The sequence below is a fragment of the Epinephelus lanceolatus genome, chromosome 24 (assembly GCF_041903045.1).
Source record: "Epinephelus lanceolatus isolate andai-2023 chromosome 24, ASM4190304v1, whole genome shotgun sequence".
NCBI lineage: Eukaryota > Metazoa > Chordata > Actinopteri > Perciformes > Serranidae > Epinephelus > Epinephelus lanceolatus.
The window spans coordinates 15928987-15945654 of record NC_135757.1 but is presented as its reverse complement, the minus strand read 5'-3'; the positions used below and the strand labels follow the sequence as shown (position 1 = coordinate 15945654).

The following is a 16668-nucleotide window of genomic DNA, read 5'->3' as shown; positions in this document are numbered from 1 at the left end:
ATGGAGATATATTTAAGAGTTTCTTTCAGACTTTTACTTTTAATCTAATCTAATGTAATCTGCCTTTTATTTTAAATGTTGTTGTTTTTTCATAAATGATAAAATATTGGTGATTTCTTCCCATTTATGAGCAGATTCTTCGTCCTTCTTTCAAGGGTTTGACCGCTCTGGGTTTCGAAGGGTCAATAAGAGCACTTCTATTTTACAGTTGCTGTTTTTTTACGCATTTTTGGACAAGCATGTGACACTAAATCTGCTTTGACACTCACCAAACCCAGTCAGTGCAGAGGGAAACACAACTCACCTAACAAACTAAATCAGAATAAGTTAAATGTCATTTTATAAAATACAGTATTTTAAATGAAATTGATTAAAATGTCACGGCAGCCTCGACAGACTATATCTGACATGTGTGCTCAGGGACCACTTGACTGATATCTGATATGTCATAACTGACTGACAGACTGTAATCACCTCCTTTACATCTCTTAACTGCGCTGTCATTTCCTCTCTCGCATGTTTCCTCCATTGTTTTTGCTGTGACCTCCCCGCTCACAGCTTCCTCTCCGTTCGGTTTATTTAAAAGTCCTCAAACACAGAAATAGCATGAACCTGACTTTAGGTTCAAGGTTCAAAGTTCAAGATTATTCATCATTTTATAACACAGGGTTGCACAAGTTGTGTCTGACTCACAGGATGGAGGCTGTGGGCATGAACCTGCCATTGGCAGCCTGTTCCAAATTGAACTCTCCTCCCCTTGCATTATCTGTCAACATTTTGTAAGGGCACTGTCACTGCATTAAATAGCCTAAATTGATATGTATTGATAAATCTATATTTTAAACGACACACGTTCATCATTGCACATTTTATTTTTGCATATATAGAACTCTCTGTACCTTTATAAGAAATACAACATGATGCAGTGACTTTAAAGTTGCCAGGAAATTAGAAAAAAACAAATAATAACAATGTTCTGCAGAAATGACACCAGCTTTACCATTTAATTAAGCACAGTAGTTTCAGGAAGAGAAACACGTCATATGGACAGTATTTTTCTTGATTACTGTACATGATGTCTGCATTGATTCTAAAATACCAGATCATTAAGTGTAAACCCGTCCATTGGGTGACTTGTCTTTAACCAAAATCCGTCACCCTCAACACAGTACAGAGTGTGTTTTCTGGCTGTAGAGCTGTAAAGAGTCCCACATCCTGTATTGTATGTCAACTGGAGCCTTTAGTTAAAAAAACAGCCATCTCTTCTACATGCACAGAAGATTCCTGAAGCCTCGAGCATCCATGTTACATTTAGAAATATCAACCAGGCTTCATAGACACACACACATACACACACACACACACACACACACACACACTTACTTAGAGAGAGGGCACAGCTGAAATATCAATGAGCTTGATCCAGAACATTTTGTCAATCTCTGCCGTGTGTGTGTGTGTGTGTGTGTGTGTTTGCATGGATGATAGTGTGCACATGTTATCTGCATACTTAGTAATGTGTGTGTGTCTGTCGGGCATTTTACAAGTGTGCAAGAGTGAAACTAGGTTTGTTGAAAGCTTTCTCTGGAGAGTAAATGCTGCACACACATACACGCTTCAAACACTGTCTTTATCTGTGCGTGTGTGTGTGCGTGTGTGTGTGTCCCACATACTGAGGGTATGAGGCTGTTCTCGCTGGTGGAACTCCTACATTTTGGCCTGGGGGTATACATTCCTTCATACTTTGTCTGCCGACACACTCACACACACTCTCACACACTTGCGCACCATGAGAGCAACATTTCTAATTGACTGCAGCTCATATATTTCATCCTCCTTCTATGAGCTTTAACTTGGTGTGTTTGTGTGTCTAAGCGTGTGTGTGTGTGTGTGTGTGTGTTGTCAACCAGTCCGTTCCGATTCTATTGATGTGTGGCCTTGAGGTTGCCCACTCTTCCCACGATGCTTTGCTGCAAGCACAGCCTACAAGGAAGCACAAACAGAGTTGGAGAACTTGTTTAGGAGCTCCCCACGGCACAGACACACACACGCACACACAGACACACACACACACACACACACAGAGCTAAAGAGGGTGTAATTCCTCTCACCCTTGGCTACACGTCCCCTGTGTGCGTGTTGTTGCGTCAGCTGGAATTGTTGTCACTGGAGCCACTTCACTCAAAAAAGGACTGCTTGTATTTCACACAAGCTCATATTTCTTATTTTTCATAGCTTATCAGAACATTTATGAATATATACAGTCGATATAAGCATGTCTGTATGTTTAAATTTTGTGTAGACATGGCTTTTTGCTCATATTTACTTAGTGTCAGTGGCAGATTCTTACTGCTCGAGCTGCTGCTTTCACACCAGCTAACTATGAACATGGGAGCTTGAATGGAGGTAATGTTTGCACTCAAGCTATTGAACATTTATTTCATAAATGTAGCTGTTGTTTTCTACAAGTACCATTTATCTATAGATTTTGCCATGTTAACATTTGTGCTTAAAGGTGGAACAAGATGATGTTTTATTTGTTATTATTTAATGTTTATTTCACCAGGTAAAGACACAATTAGATTCAATATAATAAAAGTCTGCATTTGTGCTGTATAAACGCATTTATAGATCCATAGTCAGAGTATCACTTACAGCGGTTGTTATGGTCCCAGTTTGAAGAAGCAGACAGGAGTACTGCCACAGAAGCTTAGCGATGTACCATTCTCGGAACCCATCGGCTGTATTCGGCGTCTGACTTCCGGCAGACGGCGATACAGCCTCTGGGGGCAGACCCCTGATTTTTTGGCATTCCGGTTTGATTTGGGTGGAGGAAGCAAATTTCTGTTTCCGACTTCCATTTATATATAAGTAAATATGCTGAAACATTGCAATGGATTCAGAGTTTGCAGTGACGCCAGTTATGTTCCGCCTCGTTAGTTCACTGCACGGGCCGTTTAACCTGGCAACAACTGCAGCCGGCTCAAACATGATTGGTCAATATCACGCGGACTACAAACAGCCTACAACCGGAAACCAGGGCTCTTCCGCTCTTCTTCCGGAGACAAGATCTCTGGGGTTTGCCTACAGACTCTACATTCACTGAATAAGAGTCTGTATATAGAGACTACACGTGTACTACTGCGGTCATTTCATTCATCTCACAGACTGATTTAGTGTAGCACGTGCAACATATAGACTCATGTCACACTGATTAACTGATGTCACACTAATTAACAGACAGATTAAACAGAGTAGCAGCTCTGTGTCTCTCTTTGTGAAGTTGTGAGTGAATGAGTGGGGCGGAGCTGTGTGGAGAGTTTGAGAGAGGAGAGATGAACACTAGTAAGTGAGATGTAATACAGCTTGATCCTGTATGGATATAAACCTTGTTGTCTTAATTTATATCTTGCTTGAAAGTATATCGTTATATCGTACATATATCGCCCAGCCCTACACCACGTTAGTTCCGTTCTAAAAGTCACACAAGAACACAAATAAACTAAGCGATTGAAGCAGCGGTAAAACACCAACTCCTGTGTTCTGCAGGTAAAATTACTGTTTCTGTCAAAGGAGTCTGGTGGCTGTGGGTGGGGGGCAGCAGCGAAATGTGTTTTAGCCTCCATACGCATAAAAAAATCATTAGCAGTGTACACTACATTTAGGTTATTTTACTGCTTTGACAGAGACCAGAATTTTACCTCACACCACATGAGAGTTGCTGGTCTACCCATGCCTTCATTGAATAGTTTGTTTGAGTTACTTTCGGTGCTAGTGTTCACAGCAGTACATGGCTTTATTTGTAGCAACAACATCAAATCTATGTCCGGTGAAGTAGTTAAATAGTATTTTGACACTAAAGCATAAATACTCTAGCTAAAATTTGAATTTTTGGATTTAAATACATCAGGAACATTATTAGGAAGCTATAGAATTATATTAAAACCTGAACTAATATTCATAATAATAATAACAGAGGTACCCATTAAAATTAATCTGCATTTTGTAGAACACAGGTTACTGCAAGCTACAATCAGGTTCAAAGGATTTAGAACAGCTGGATGGAAAAGATGGTTTCATGGCTCTTATTTATTGTGGATTTATCCATCATTTCTGTTGGTCATGGTACCAAAGGAAAAGTGCTGAGATTTTGGAATATGGCAACATCATGACAACAAAGAAAGTGCACCATGATCAGACTGGTCGTGCATGGTTTATCCTCAATCAAAACCACATTTTTTGGAGGTGAAATCCAAAGTGAGCACACCTGAATTGTTACTAGCTGCTGCTCCTTGATTGGAGCACTTGACTTTGTGGGTACATTGTTGTTATTACTGATAGAAATGGTGGATAACACTATGAAAATATCACCCAAGTTGTAATAATGTAGAATTATCCTTTCAATTAGAAGTCTAGAATTCGCCACAGTGTGTTAAGCTGCAGGGTTTTTATAGTCTCTAATTCTCTTCTTCACTTGCAGGGATTCTTATAGTTGTTATAGTCTAACGTTCACCCTTTCATACAGTTTGACTCTTTTTGAACCGTGGATCGAACAAGGAAAGGGATGCCATATGTTGATTCATTAAAAGTGGAGAAACAGGGTACAAAAGGGACAGGTGGCTGTTTGTTTCTAGTGTAGTGTAGCAGTTTGCTTTCAATTAGCCACCAACCATCAGCCTCTAGGTATGTGAGGCAGAGGCGATTGATCCCAGGCCCAATGTGGAATTGGCTCAAGGATCGGCTCAGGTCGTCCCATCAATCCCCCGAGCCTGGTTTTACCTTCAGCCTCTTCATTGTATTGTCCATATTTAGCTGTCAGGCTGTGATCTCAGATGTATACTGGAAATAATCCAATTCTTTTCTGTCACCATGCTGGTGAAGAACAGAGAGCTAGGACACTTAAACCAGTTGATCTTTTTGCAGTCACTTCCTTTGAGCAGCGAGTAGAAAATTACCAGTCAGAAATCAGGTTTCTCTGCAGCCCGGCTGGGTCTCACGCTACGACATGATGAGGAATTCAAGCGATATGAGTGGATCCCTGTGTTGAGCTGCTCACACTCACTGAGCGAGGTCACACCCCCACTCATTTGGAAGTCCTCCAGCATGACTGATAGGAGACCCCGAGACCTCGGTGCAGACACCCTGAAGGGACTGTGTCTCAGCTGACCTGCGAGGGCCAGGTGGAGCTCGAGGAAACTGTGAGAGGAAGAGATATTAAGCAACGTGTTTTGGTCCTCGTACAGCATGGAGTATAACCAACAGTGCTTCATATTACAGCTGCTCTCATCAGTGATTGTCTCTAAACAGTGTTAATAGATAATAATGTTTAAAAGGGATCGATCATAGTGACAAACCCACAGAGAAAAATGACCCAGCTCTGCAGTCCTCTCCATTTTAAGTCATCATTTCAAAGACTTGCATAAAGCAGCTTTACTGCACTCTTTTCATTCGTCCTGCAATGTGAGCAGGGATTACAGGATGTTTATGGAGTATGGGACCCTCGCCAGATGTTCTGACTGTTGGTGTGGGCGTGTCCGTTCAGGTACCAGAGAGACGGTGAAATACAATCCAGAAATTCCAGTTTGAGTTAAAGATCACAAGTTTGAAGGCTCATCGTGTCAAAACACTGCACAGCAGTTTGTAATGCTCTGGAAAGTTTTCATGGTAGATGTTATTGTATTTTTGCACTTTCTAGATGAATGCAAGGTGAATGGTAGACATTGAAGTGAATGAGGGGGCTCTGTTCATTCAAATTGTGCTACTATCAGTCCTTAGTTTGGTACTCGTCTTGTAAAATGTAAACTGCTTATAGTCCTTCAGCATCTCTCAACCTGGATCCTTTTTTCCCATGTTTTTGTGGCCATCTCCGAAGCAACCAGACTCCATTTGAATAAACACAATTTTTAGCATATTCAGAGACAGCATATTTTCTCATTTAACTGAGTGAATTAAGGATTTATTTCAACCAAACCAGAGTCGGTGATTGTTGGAAGAGTGAAAACAAAAACCAAGGCGGCTTTTGTGAGTTTTATTTTGTTCCAAATGGCGTTGAACAAAGAGTGTTTTTTATGATGATAAAATTACTGTTTATTTAAATGGAGCCTGGTGGATTTGACGATGGCGTTTTCAGGGCTATTTCTGGTTAACCAAAAGGATCTTTTTTTTTTTTCTTTTTTTTAATTACAGGCAAATGATAATACACAAAGCACAGATCATGACATGACATATCAGAATGAAAAACAAAACAAAACAAAAATTTAAACAAAAAGTTTGACTTACACAGACCAAAATGGAGGAAAGGAAGGAAGGTAAAGGACATTTAAAAGTTAGTAGTATCAAATCGGTAATTCAAATGATTAAATTGATAGTACTAGTAAAAACTCACCCAATACTTCAGCATTTTAAAAAATTGTTGTTCCCATTCGTCATTTACACAGGTTCAAAAATACTTAAGTTATCCTTTTTTTTAAAGATTATTTTCTGTGTTTATTAGATAGGAAAGTCTAGTGTGAGATGGGGAGCGAGAAGGGGGTATGACATGGCAAGGACAGAGCCTTTGTACATGGGGCACCCACTCTGCCAGGTGAGCTAGTGGGCGCCCCATGAAGCTATCCTTTAATGTTGGTGGTTAGATTCTCCCTCCTGCCCACACGTTGAAGTCCTTGAGCATGAAACTGAATCCCAAATTGCTTCTGATGTGTTTTCATGTGGGGGAAAAAACCCAAGTTGTTTCCTGTCAAATGAATGTAAAGTAACAATCTTTAGTCATGCTAACGTTAATTCATACAGGATTGACTGATGAAAACCACTTAGCATTTTCCTTCCCCAAGGACACAGTTTAAGATGCTTCCTGTAGCTCTCCAGCAGTTTCCTAAACTCTGTAAAAATCTGTCCTTCAGTGAAAATATAAAGCAGCAGAATTAAGGAGGCTGTGCGTCGCCACCGGCTGTATGAAGCTCCAGTCTGTGGTTCTATGATGTTTAGCATCTATACTGTGCAGTTGCTGGAGAGCTTCCACCTTAATTCACTTCACCAGCGCAGAGTGTGTGTGTGGAGCAAATGTTGGCATGATTTTCACACTTCCTCATCTATTATTTGACGAGTATTTATTATTTAGCCTTTATACATACTGTATATATCATGCAGTGCCGCATGACAATCTTGGACAATTTTCTGAACATAGCATGTAGCATGAAAATGATAAATAATATTTCATTTTTTAAATGTTCAGTAATGAATATCAATATTTATCTGATATTGGATGAGTAGAAATGGCTTTCTCTGTCTAGTAACAACATGAAGTCACTGGGAAGCCTGGCATGGGTAGTAACAGATGACTGTGATCTGTCTGCACACACAGTAATCTGATTACATGTTGTTTTAGCTGTAATCTATGATGTAAAATGTACATCTGTTCAGTGTGTATCAGCCAGCACTTCCCCTCCGTCTTGGGAGACACAGAGTGTTGACAGAAAGAGGGAACAGCTCGAGTGGCTTGTTCATATCTGGTTTTCCGATCACACACGCACACACAGACACTGCACACACACGCCTGCACACTCCAGTGAAACCAGAGCGCCTCACATGCCTTTGGTTGTTTTGGCAGAAAACAGCATTTCTTCTGTTCCTGGAAGCGGCTAACTCAGCCGTGGTTGGGAGTTCAACTCCCTGCCTAGCTCAGTGGCACTGTCACTGCCAAGGTTAGCGGGTCACTTTCTTCTGTTCTGCTTATTAGCAAACATATTATTATGGTGGCATACAGCCCGCATGTTAATGAGCTGGAGCTGAAAACACACCAGCCAAACACGTTCTAGTGAAAGCCTAACTACAAGCCTTCCTGTGTGTGTGTGTGTGTGTGTGTGTGTGTGTGTGTGTGTGTGTGTGTGTGTGTGTGTGTGCTTTTCTGCTTTTGTTGCTACAGACATGAAGGCTGAAGGTGTCCTAAACATGCATTAAAGAAATACCCCCTTTTGTTGCTCCAATATAAACATGTCCCAAGCTTGTCTCAAACTGTTGGGAAAGAACTACTTTTGTTCCTACAGGCACAGTTGAAAAAGTCCCAAACTGATGTTGAAAAAAACCCCATTTTTGTTACTACAAACACATCTTAAATTGTCCAGAATTGTTATTAAAATACCTGCTATCATTGCTACAGGGACATTTTGAAATGCTCCAAACTGTCTTTAAAAAAAATTGCTTTTGTCGCTACCAACATGGCTGGAGATGTCCTAAACTGTGGTTAAAAACACCTGCTTTTGTAGTTATACACATGGCTGGAGATGTTCTTAACTCTGGTTAAAAGTCACCTGCTTTTGCCGCTACAAACATTACTGGCGATGTCCCAAACTTTGGTTAAAAATCACCTGCTTTTGTCACTACGCACATGGCTGGAGATGTCCTAAACTGTGGTTAAAAATTACCCGCTTTTGTCGCTACACACATGGCTAGAGATGTCCTAAACTCTGGTTAAAAGTCACCTGCTTTTGTCACTACAAATGGCTGGAGATGTCCTAAACTCATATTTAAAATTATCCGCTTTTGTCACTACAATAATGACTAAAGATGTCCCAAACTGTTTGAGAAGTACCTGCTTTTGTCGCTACAAACACGGCTGGAGATGTCCCAAACTTGCGTTAAAAAATACCCACTTGACCACTAGACATGTCCCAAGCTTTTATGAAAAAATGTCTGCTTTTGTCACTACAAATGTTTAAGAACTATCATGAAAAAAATACCTGCTTTTGTTGCAACAGGCAGGATTGAAATTATCCCTAACTGTCGTAAAGAAATAACCACTTATGTTGCTAAAAACATGGCTGGAAATGTAATGGAAATTTTTTATTAAAAAAAAAAAAAAAAATACTTCAACTGTCGTTAAAAAATACCAGCTCCTGTCACCACAGGCACAACTTGAAATGTCTGGAACTGTTGTTTAGAAATACCCGCTTTTGTCGCTACAGACATGGCTTAAAATGTCCCAAACTGCTCTAAAAAATACCCACCTTGTCACTAAAAGCAAGGCTGGATAAACTCTCATTAAAAACCACCGTCTAATGTCTCAAACAGTGGTCTACTGCTGTTTTCTGCTTGGCAGCCATCTCACATGGGTTTCGACAATGTAACATCCGTGGTTTGCAGAAATGTACAGTGCCAATATTCTGGCGACTCAGCTGCTTTTTTACTATAATACACTGAATATTTTGGGGTTTTTGACTGTTGGTTAAAGTGACAAAACACGGGCACCCTGGGCTCCGGGAGCTTCTGAGGCCATGTTTCACATTTTGCTGACATTTTAATCATTTATTAATTGGGAAAATAATTGGTAGATTAATCGACATTGAAAATAAAACAGTAGTTGTGCTTTCGCTCTCTTAATTGAACAGTCAGCGTGTTCGCTAATGATTTGCTCTGTGAGGAGCAGAAAAATAATGAATGAGATATCATAACGTTTGAAAGCAGTCAGTGGCAAATGAAAATCACCATTACACCCACTGCAAACTAACTAAGAGCCTCTAACCAAGAGCGGCTTCTTAAAATGAACACATGCAGCGCGATGCAGATGAAAGCAGTTTGTTGTGTTATTGACACTGACCTATTTTTCCTCACTCTGCCTCCCCGAGCCACGCGCTAATAGAGCCTTTTCTTCTTTTTAAAGCTTGTTTTTACACAATTTCTGCTCTGCTAAACTCTACAGAGTGCAGAATGGCCAGAAGAGCAGCTCAAGCTATGAGTCTCAGTTGTGTGAGGACATGACGTGAGGTCGGAAGCATCGCTGACTCTTTAACATGAAGTTTGGGGTTTTTCATTTTCACAGAAAGTGCAGAGTGTTGAATGGCTTTGTGGTTCTGCAGGGCTCTTAGTGCACTGCTATATTTGCCTGATTGTCTGTTGACTGTTGAACTTGTGGTCAGTTTATGTCATATAGATCTATCTGTAGAACTTCCTTCCTTTTTAACTTGCAGCTGAATTGATAACGTTTAGGACACACAAATATCTCAGCTTTAGACTGTTGGGTTTAACCAGCAAACCATGAAGTGACTGTGCAGTTTTGTTTTCAGACACTCAATCAAATCACTGTATCATTTTTTTTTTTTTTTTTTTTTTTTTTTTTTTAAAGGAAGCTACATCAAAGACAACATCTGTGTTGCATCATCTTATACAGACAAGCAAAATAACTAATCACAATAAGAGTCAGAGGGGAGAGAAGTTTGTGTTTCACCCCACCAATTCAAGCAAAAATATGTCGGCCATGTTTGTGTAGATTATATCTGCAGTTGCAGCAACAAACTTGTTTGTCAAGCAGGGAGAAAGTCGCCAAACTCCCTTCAGATTTTTTTTTTTTTTATGTGTAAGGGGCAGTCATTATAACATCATCGTCCTTGTAAAACATTGTGTACTGCCCACCCTGCAACATTTATTTTAATTATTGATGAGTCTATAATTACATCCCTTAATCCTAATCTACAAACTGCACTGCGCCCAAAGTGACTTATTCTGTCTGACATGACTTCCAAAATTGCAAAGACTTTAAAGTGAATTGCACATTAGAGAAAAAGGTGCAAATTACCCCATTTGAGACTAATTATTTAGCAAGTGTTTGGTATTTCTTCTTGATGTATGACATAAACGATGCATTAATATTCATTTTGTTACAAATGAATAACCAGTGAAGAATTTGTATCTGCAGTGACTGGTACCAAAATGTAGCCCCTGTTTCATCTGCTCTCCATGTACAGTATGCTGCATGTAAACAAACAACAGTTGCCCACAGCTATTGTGGATTAACCTTTTAAAATAACACTGAAATCAGTGGGATGTGTTGTTGATTTTAAAGCACTAAATAAAGAAACATACATAATAAAGTGTAAAGTCTGTAAGTGATTAAAAACCTGCTAGATCAGAATAAAGCACTGCTTTGCTTCACTTCTGCTTCACTTCAGGCATCTAATCCTGAATCATTCAAAGTCTTAGTAACATAAAATATTAGTATGTTAAGGTTGTTTGCGTTTCCCTGAAATGTCTTAAATGTCCAATGTGTAAGATTTAGGGGGATTGAGGGGGGAATTTGTGGTATCTAGCAGTGAGGATTGCAGATTGTAACTTCCCCTGGTTAGCATTCCTTAGGTTTTCAGTGTTTGGGCCAGTGGTAGGCAACCTGCGGCTCTGGAGCCAGACAGTATGTGGCTCATTAGCCATTTTCCAGTGGCTCTCTATGGTTTCGACAAAAAATATCACATGAAATTGAGTAACTTGTTGTTGTGTTTTTTTAGCATTTTCATTTTTATTTATTATTCTTGTAAGCCTAAAGATATTCTTACATTCTCTAATTGAAAAAAAAAATATGTAGCCTGTGCACTGAATTTGAAGAGAAAAAAAAAAAACAAAAAAAAAAAACATTTTGTAAACTAAAATGTGCGTCGTATGTGTACAGCCTGGCACCTTTTCCTCCAAATTTTGCTAAACCTCAACAGCGGTGGCTAGTCTTGAGACTCCCTAGCTAGGCTAGTAATGGATCCCAAATCCATAAAAGTTAAAGTCTCAGAGGAAAATACAGAATTTAACAATGAATGCTCATTTAGACCTATTCTGTATGACTTTAGGCTAATTTCCAGAGTTACCATAAGGCCCAAATATGTTTTGTGGCTCCAGGCGGTCAAAAATAGCTCTTTTGATAGTTAAGGGTTTTTTTTCCAGGAGCTGAATTATCTTCAGAGGACTCCTCTTCTCCAAAACAAACACACTTGGTGATTTAAATTGGGAAAAACACTGAAGCAGTATCATGATAAAAAATGTGCTGCTTACTATGGTGGCTGATGCGAAAATGTGTGCCAGTGTCTTGGCTACTGGTGATCTCCATGGACAAGGACAAGGTAACTATGTAGATATAAACGGCTCATCCTAGTTTACGAAAACACAGTTCTTATTTTCAGGTGATTACACACTAAAGAAAACATACTTACTGTACTATCTTCCATTTCTGCCACTATAGCCCCCTTAATCCTACACACTGGACCTTTAAAATGTCTGAAATTACAGTAAGTAAGTCTTAATTTTAAGGCCTTAATGGTCTTGGTTATGGCAGAATTCATTGAAGTCTCAGACAATTCAGAATATTTGTTTTAATTTTTTTTAGGTTTTATTGTCTATTCCTATTGTGTTTTTCAACAGGCTTAAAGTCTAATGTGATTTAACCTGCAGGCGTTTTCCTTGTTATCCTGTCAGAAGAGCTAAACTGTCAGATTTTTGTATTTAATTTAGCACAAAATATTGGTACAGTCATTATTGGCTTAACCAAAATAAATGCATGACTGTTAAACCCTGTACTGGTCAGATCCAGTATCCTGTGGTATACTGGTGCTGCGCAGGACCACAGCTCCTGAACTGGTGACAAGTTGTTTGACTAAATAAGGCAACATATCAGTGTGGGAGAGAGAGTGAGGCGAGTGGCAAATTGGCAGAGAAAGTTCACACATTCTCATCGATCAAAGTGTGTGCGCACGCGTGTGTGTGTTTTACAGCAGATGGTGACAGTGCATGAGTCAGTGTGTGTGTATGACGTCCAAGTGACATCACGCAAAGCCCCTCCTTGGTCAAACACACACTCAGGCGCACTCTTACGTATGTGCTTGTATTAATCATGTTTCTGCTGTGTGTGTCTTAAGGCATGTGCGGTTTGTCAGTGACCACTTGTAAATACATATACAGTATGTCACCGCATGTGTGTGTGTGTGCTGGGGGGAGGGGGCATCTCACAGTTAAGCAGGTGGAAATCTTTCTGTGTGTTTCCTGTTCATCGAGGCGTAAAGGTGCAATCTGGATGTCTGACTGAGACGACCTGCCTCGCCACCTACACACACATACACAATCACGCACACACACTATTAACGCTGTGATACACACCTCATATCACACAGGTCTATTTCTGTTGTCTGGCTCGTTCACTCAGCTCTATATTAAGGACCAAACCACACACACAAAAACAGGATTCACTTTGCATTTGTCTGAAGATTCAGGGCTGTTGTAAAATGATGACTGATGAAAGAAACGCCCTGCTGGGATGGGAATCATTTCTCTGGAGGCGGCGCAGTACTGTAACTCGATATATGGTATTATTAGGTTGGAGTTGTTGTTCAATCACCAGGGTGCTGATTCTTTCTTTGAAAAGAGTATTAATTTCAGCCTCAGTGATACAGACAATAGTGATGATTAAATATATACTGAATGTGTAGCTGTACAAAAATGTTTCCTGTTTGCCTCCGAGGTGTAAAAGCACATTTACATAACGATGTGCATGTCTCACAGGGTCTTGTTTGAATGGGGAGCTCATGATTGTGAAACTGACCGTACCTTAAATGAACCGGCTGCGTGGTTTTGTCAGGAGAGCTGTGGTGTAATAAAGCTGTTTCACTTTGTATGACAATACAATGCCCTGCTTTTCATCAGCAGTTGTTGGGTCTCACAAAGCTTCAGGGTTGGGCTTTTGTGACATTCTTTAGGCCTTATGTGTTTATAGGTGTGTTTGCTGGTGCTGATGAGTGTCTCAGGGTGTCACAGCTTGGTCGCCCCTCCTCATCTCCACCCCCTTCTGAAATAAGAAAGGTGTTGCTTCAATAACTGACCAAGATATGCAGATATCAAGCTTCAAAATGTAGCTGCCCTGGATCTGATTCCTTTGTTGGGATCACACTGCTAACGTTTATGTCATTAAAAGCTTCTTAATGTTTGCATATAATGATATTGACTTTAATTTTATGTCACTTTTTCCCGCTAGAGCCAAGCTTCACGGTGACCCTCGAAGCCGTCTTGAACCCACAGATGACGGCTGAACCCACAGAGCTGGCATGCCGTGTGACCAACATTACCCATTTACCCCGGGGAGGCCGACTGGGTGTCACGTGGGAGCACACCACACTTCCTGGTACTTTCACCTCAGCTTTTTTCAAAATCTGTCATATGTCCACAGAATTATTTAAAGGTCTAGTGTGTAGGATTAAGCGTAAATGTTCCTCATCTTGACTCTCTAAATATACCATATGTCGCCTGCCACAAAATATTTAGTTGATCAATCACTTTGCATTTTTCCCCTTCCCCTCACAATGCCAGGACTGTCATAAAGTTTGTAGACTAGTGGTTCCCAACTGGTGGGTCGTGGTCCAAAAGTGGGTTGCAGTTCCATTCGGAATGGGCCACAGGTGGCTTTTGAACACGTCAAATTTGTAAAAAACACACTTTATTTTGAAGTAGAGTGAATTTTAAGCACAGTGCTGTCATTTTGAAGTACTGTTTCCTGCTGTAGAGTGAGTGACTAACAAATAGCTACTTGACAGAGACTGCAAACTAGCTTGATGACATGGCCAAACACAAGTATGATGCTGAATGTATTAACCTGTGTGGACCTTGAACTAATGACCAACGAGAAATCTGGACCCCGTGGCTGGACCAGTTGGGAACCACTGTTGTAGACTAGGCTGTTGTGTTTGTCCTGTTTGTGGCTTTTCTTTTTTTTAAATGACCCATTCAATGATAGAATCAGTTGGCCCTTAGGTATTTTCACATTATCTATCTGTCCCACGTTCAAAAAAGTTTGGGCAACCCTGGTTTAGTGGCATATCTAGAGTCAGTGTTTGGTTTGTTTGTTCTGAGCTACTGTGGAAACAATGTGGCTCTCTGTGAAAGAGGACCGACTCTGTATGTAGACAGAAAAGGCTCATTGTAAGGTAACGAAAACACAACAGTTCTTAGTTTCAGGTGATTATACACTAATGAAAATATAATTATGAATATTTTATAGCATTTCTGTCAATAGATTCACCTAAATTCGACACACTGGACCTTGAAAAAAACTAAAGAAATAACTAGAAATCACCTCTAAACTTGATTACTGTCCAATCACCTGCAGGTATAGGGGATGATCCTCAGACCTCGCATCCCATTGGCTCCCTGGACAGCCATGGCAACATGTTGCCGGGACAGACGTATTCTGACAGGCTGAAGAGCGGCGTGATGTCTCTGACCAGAGTCCAGCCCAACACATTCAAACTGCGGGTTCTCCGCACACAGGTAAACATCATGATGTTGGAGTCACTATACCTGTGATGACCAGATTAAAGGCAGCCTGTAAACAGATAAAAACAGATTAAGACACAGTTAGCAACAGCCTGATGAACATTTGGTAGAGACCAGAATAGAGCTAAATGAGAGTCATTATGGGACGTACATTCATGGAGTGAACAGATACAAACTAAGGCTAATGTTGCTCTTTGGCTGACATGTAAATTGGCAATTGTTTGCTAGCACGTTCGCCACAACAACATTAAAAGGTGACAATCTGTCAATGTGGCCATACACATGTACATAAAACAGTAGTTTTCTCTGTGAATCTCAAAATCCAAAATATGTTTAGTCCTAAAGCTAATGTTGTTGATGTTGATCACCGACTCATCTTCACTCTGTCTGTAGGAGATCGACATGGGCCAGTATGCTTGCACTGTGTCAGCCTGGAGTGTCAACAGCCAGGGTGACATGGTGAACACTGTCGAGTACAAGAGCTCACCGCTGGCTGTACAGTGGGATATGAAACGTAAGGAAACTTTATATGTCTGTCCTCATCTGTTGTGTTATCTTCTGTTTGGTGAATTATATTATTGCATGATATTGCAGTAGATGCACGCTGAGCGGTGATGCGGTTGGTGGGTGTAGTTCAGCAGAAAGAAAATAGTTCCCACATGAAACTGCTCACAACAAGGTCTGTGGATTATCTTGAGTAAGTGTGTCATGATTTCTGGAAAGAGACATTGCTGTTGAGTTTTTCAAATATATTTTTTGGCACTTTGAGCGCCACAAGCTGAGTGCCATCTAGTTCCGTTATATCGAAGACATCTCTACTGCCGATACCTCCAACACTCGGCACTATGGGGAAATCAACAATTACTCCACGTCGTAATCTTTGATTTAATGAGGCACTTTAAGAGAAATTCAGAAAAACCAAACCATTAACTCACATTCATGATTAAGAAAACTGTAATATACTGCCAGCCGGTGACAGTAACCCCGCTGTTGAGTTTTATGAATAAGCTTTAATGTCTACATATCATATCCAGACTTCAGAGTAAAATCCTTCAAGATAACAACAGATCTCTTGTCTCAGCCTCTTTTATCCACAACACACACACACACATCCTCTCTATTCCAGTCCCACTTTCTGAGCTTGGTGCCCTCAATTTGGTTAATTGAGCCATGATGTAACTGCGTTGCTGTGTATGTGTATATATATGTATGTGTGTGTGTGTGTGTGAGCCTGCTTTGAACCAGAACAAGTTCATGATGTAATGGCTCACTTCCTGTTGGCCACCATTGGGGATTTCCCCCTGCGGACACTGGGAGTTCACAGAGTTCAAGTTAATGGATTGATTGATTGATTGACTGGCATTATTTTCAGGTCCTACTCTTAACGTCGTTGCCAAACGTATCCGTGAAGCCACAGTGGGTGGAGCTACCTTTGAGATGAGCTGCACTGTGTCCACTGAGAACCTCGGGGAGGCAGGTTACTCAGTGCTCATCCAATCACAGGAGAACGTGGAGAGCAACGTGAAAACCATCATGACACTCAGCCCTGACAGCGTCCTGCAGCACGGAGGAGCCACAGACCCCAACAGGAGGTACATGTAT

The 16668-nt window shown here is 40.6% G+C and overlaps 1 protein-coding gene across 1 annotated transcript in view; it reads left to right on the top strand.

The window, feature by feature from the left end:
* The window catches only part of ptgfrnb (prostaglandin F2 receptor inhibitor b), a 79898-nt gene that overhangs the window by 28772 nt on the left and 34458 nt on the right, over positions 1-16668 (top strand). Inside the window, exons 6-9 of the mRNA XM_033624466.2 lie at positions 13772-13918; positions 14900-15060; positions 15460-15580; positions 16439-16658. Coding sequence (XP_033480357.2) covers positions 13772-13918; positions 14900-15060; positions 15460-15580; positions 16439-16658 — 649 coding nt within the window. The remainder of the gene's footprint in view (positions 1-13771; positions 13919-14899; positions 15061-15459; positions 15581-16438; positions 16659-16668) is intronic.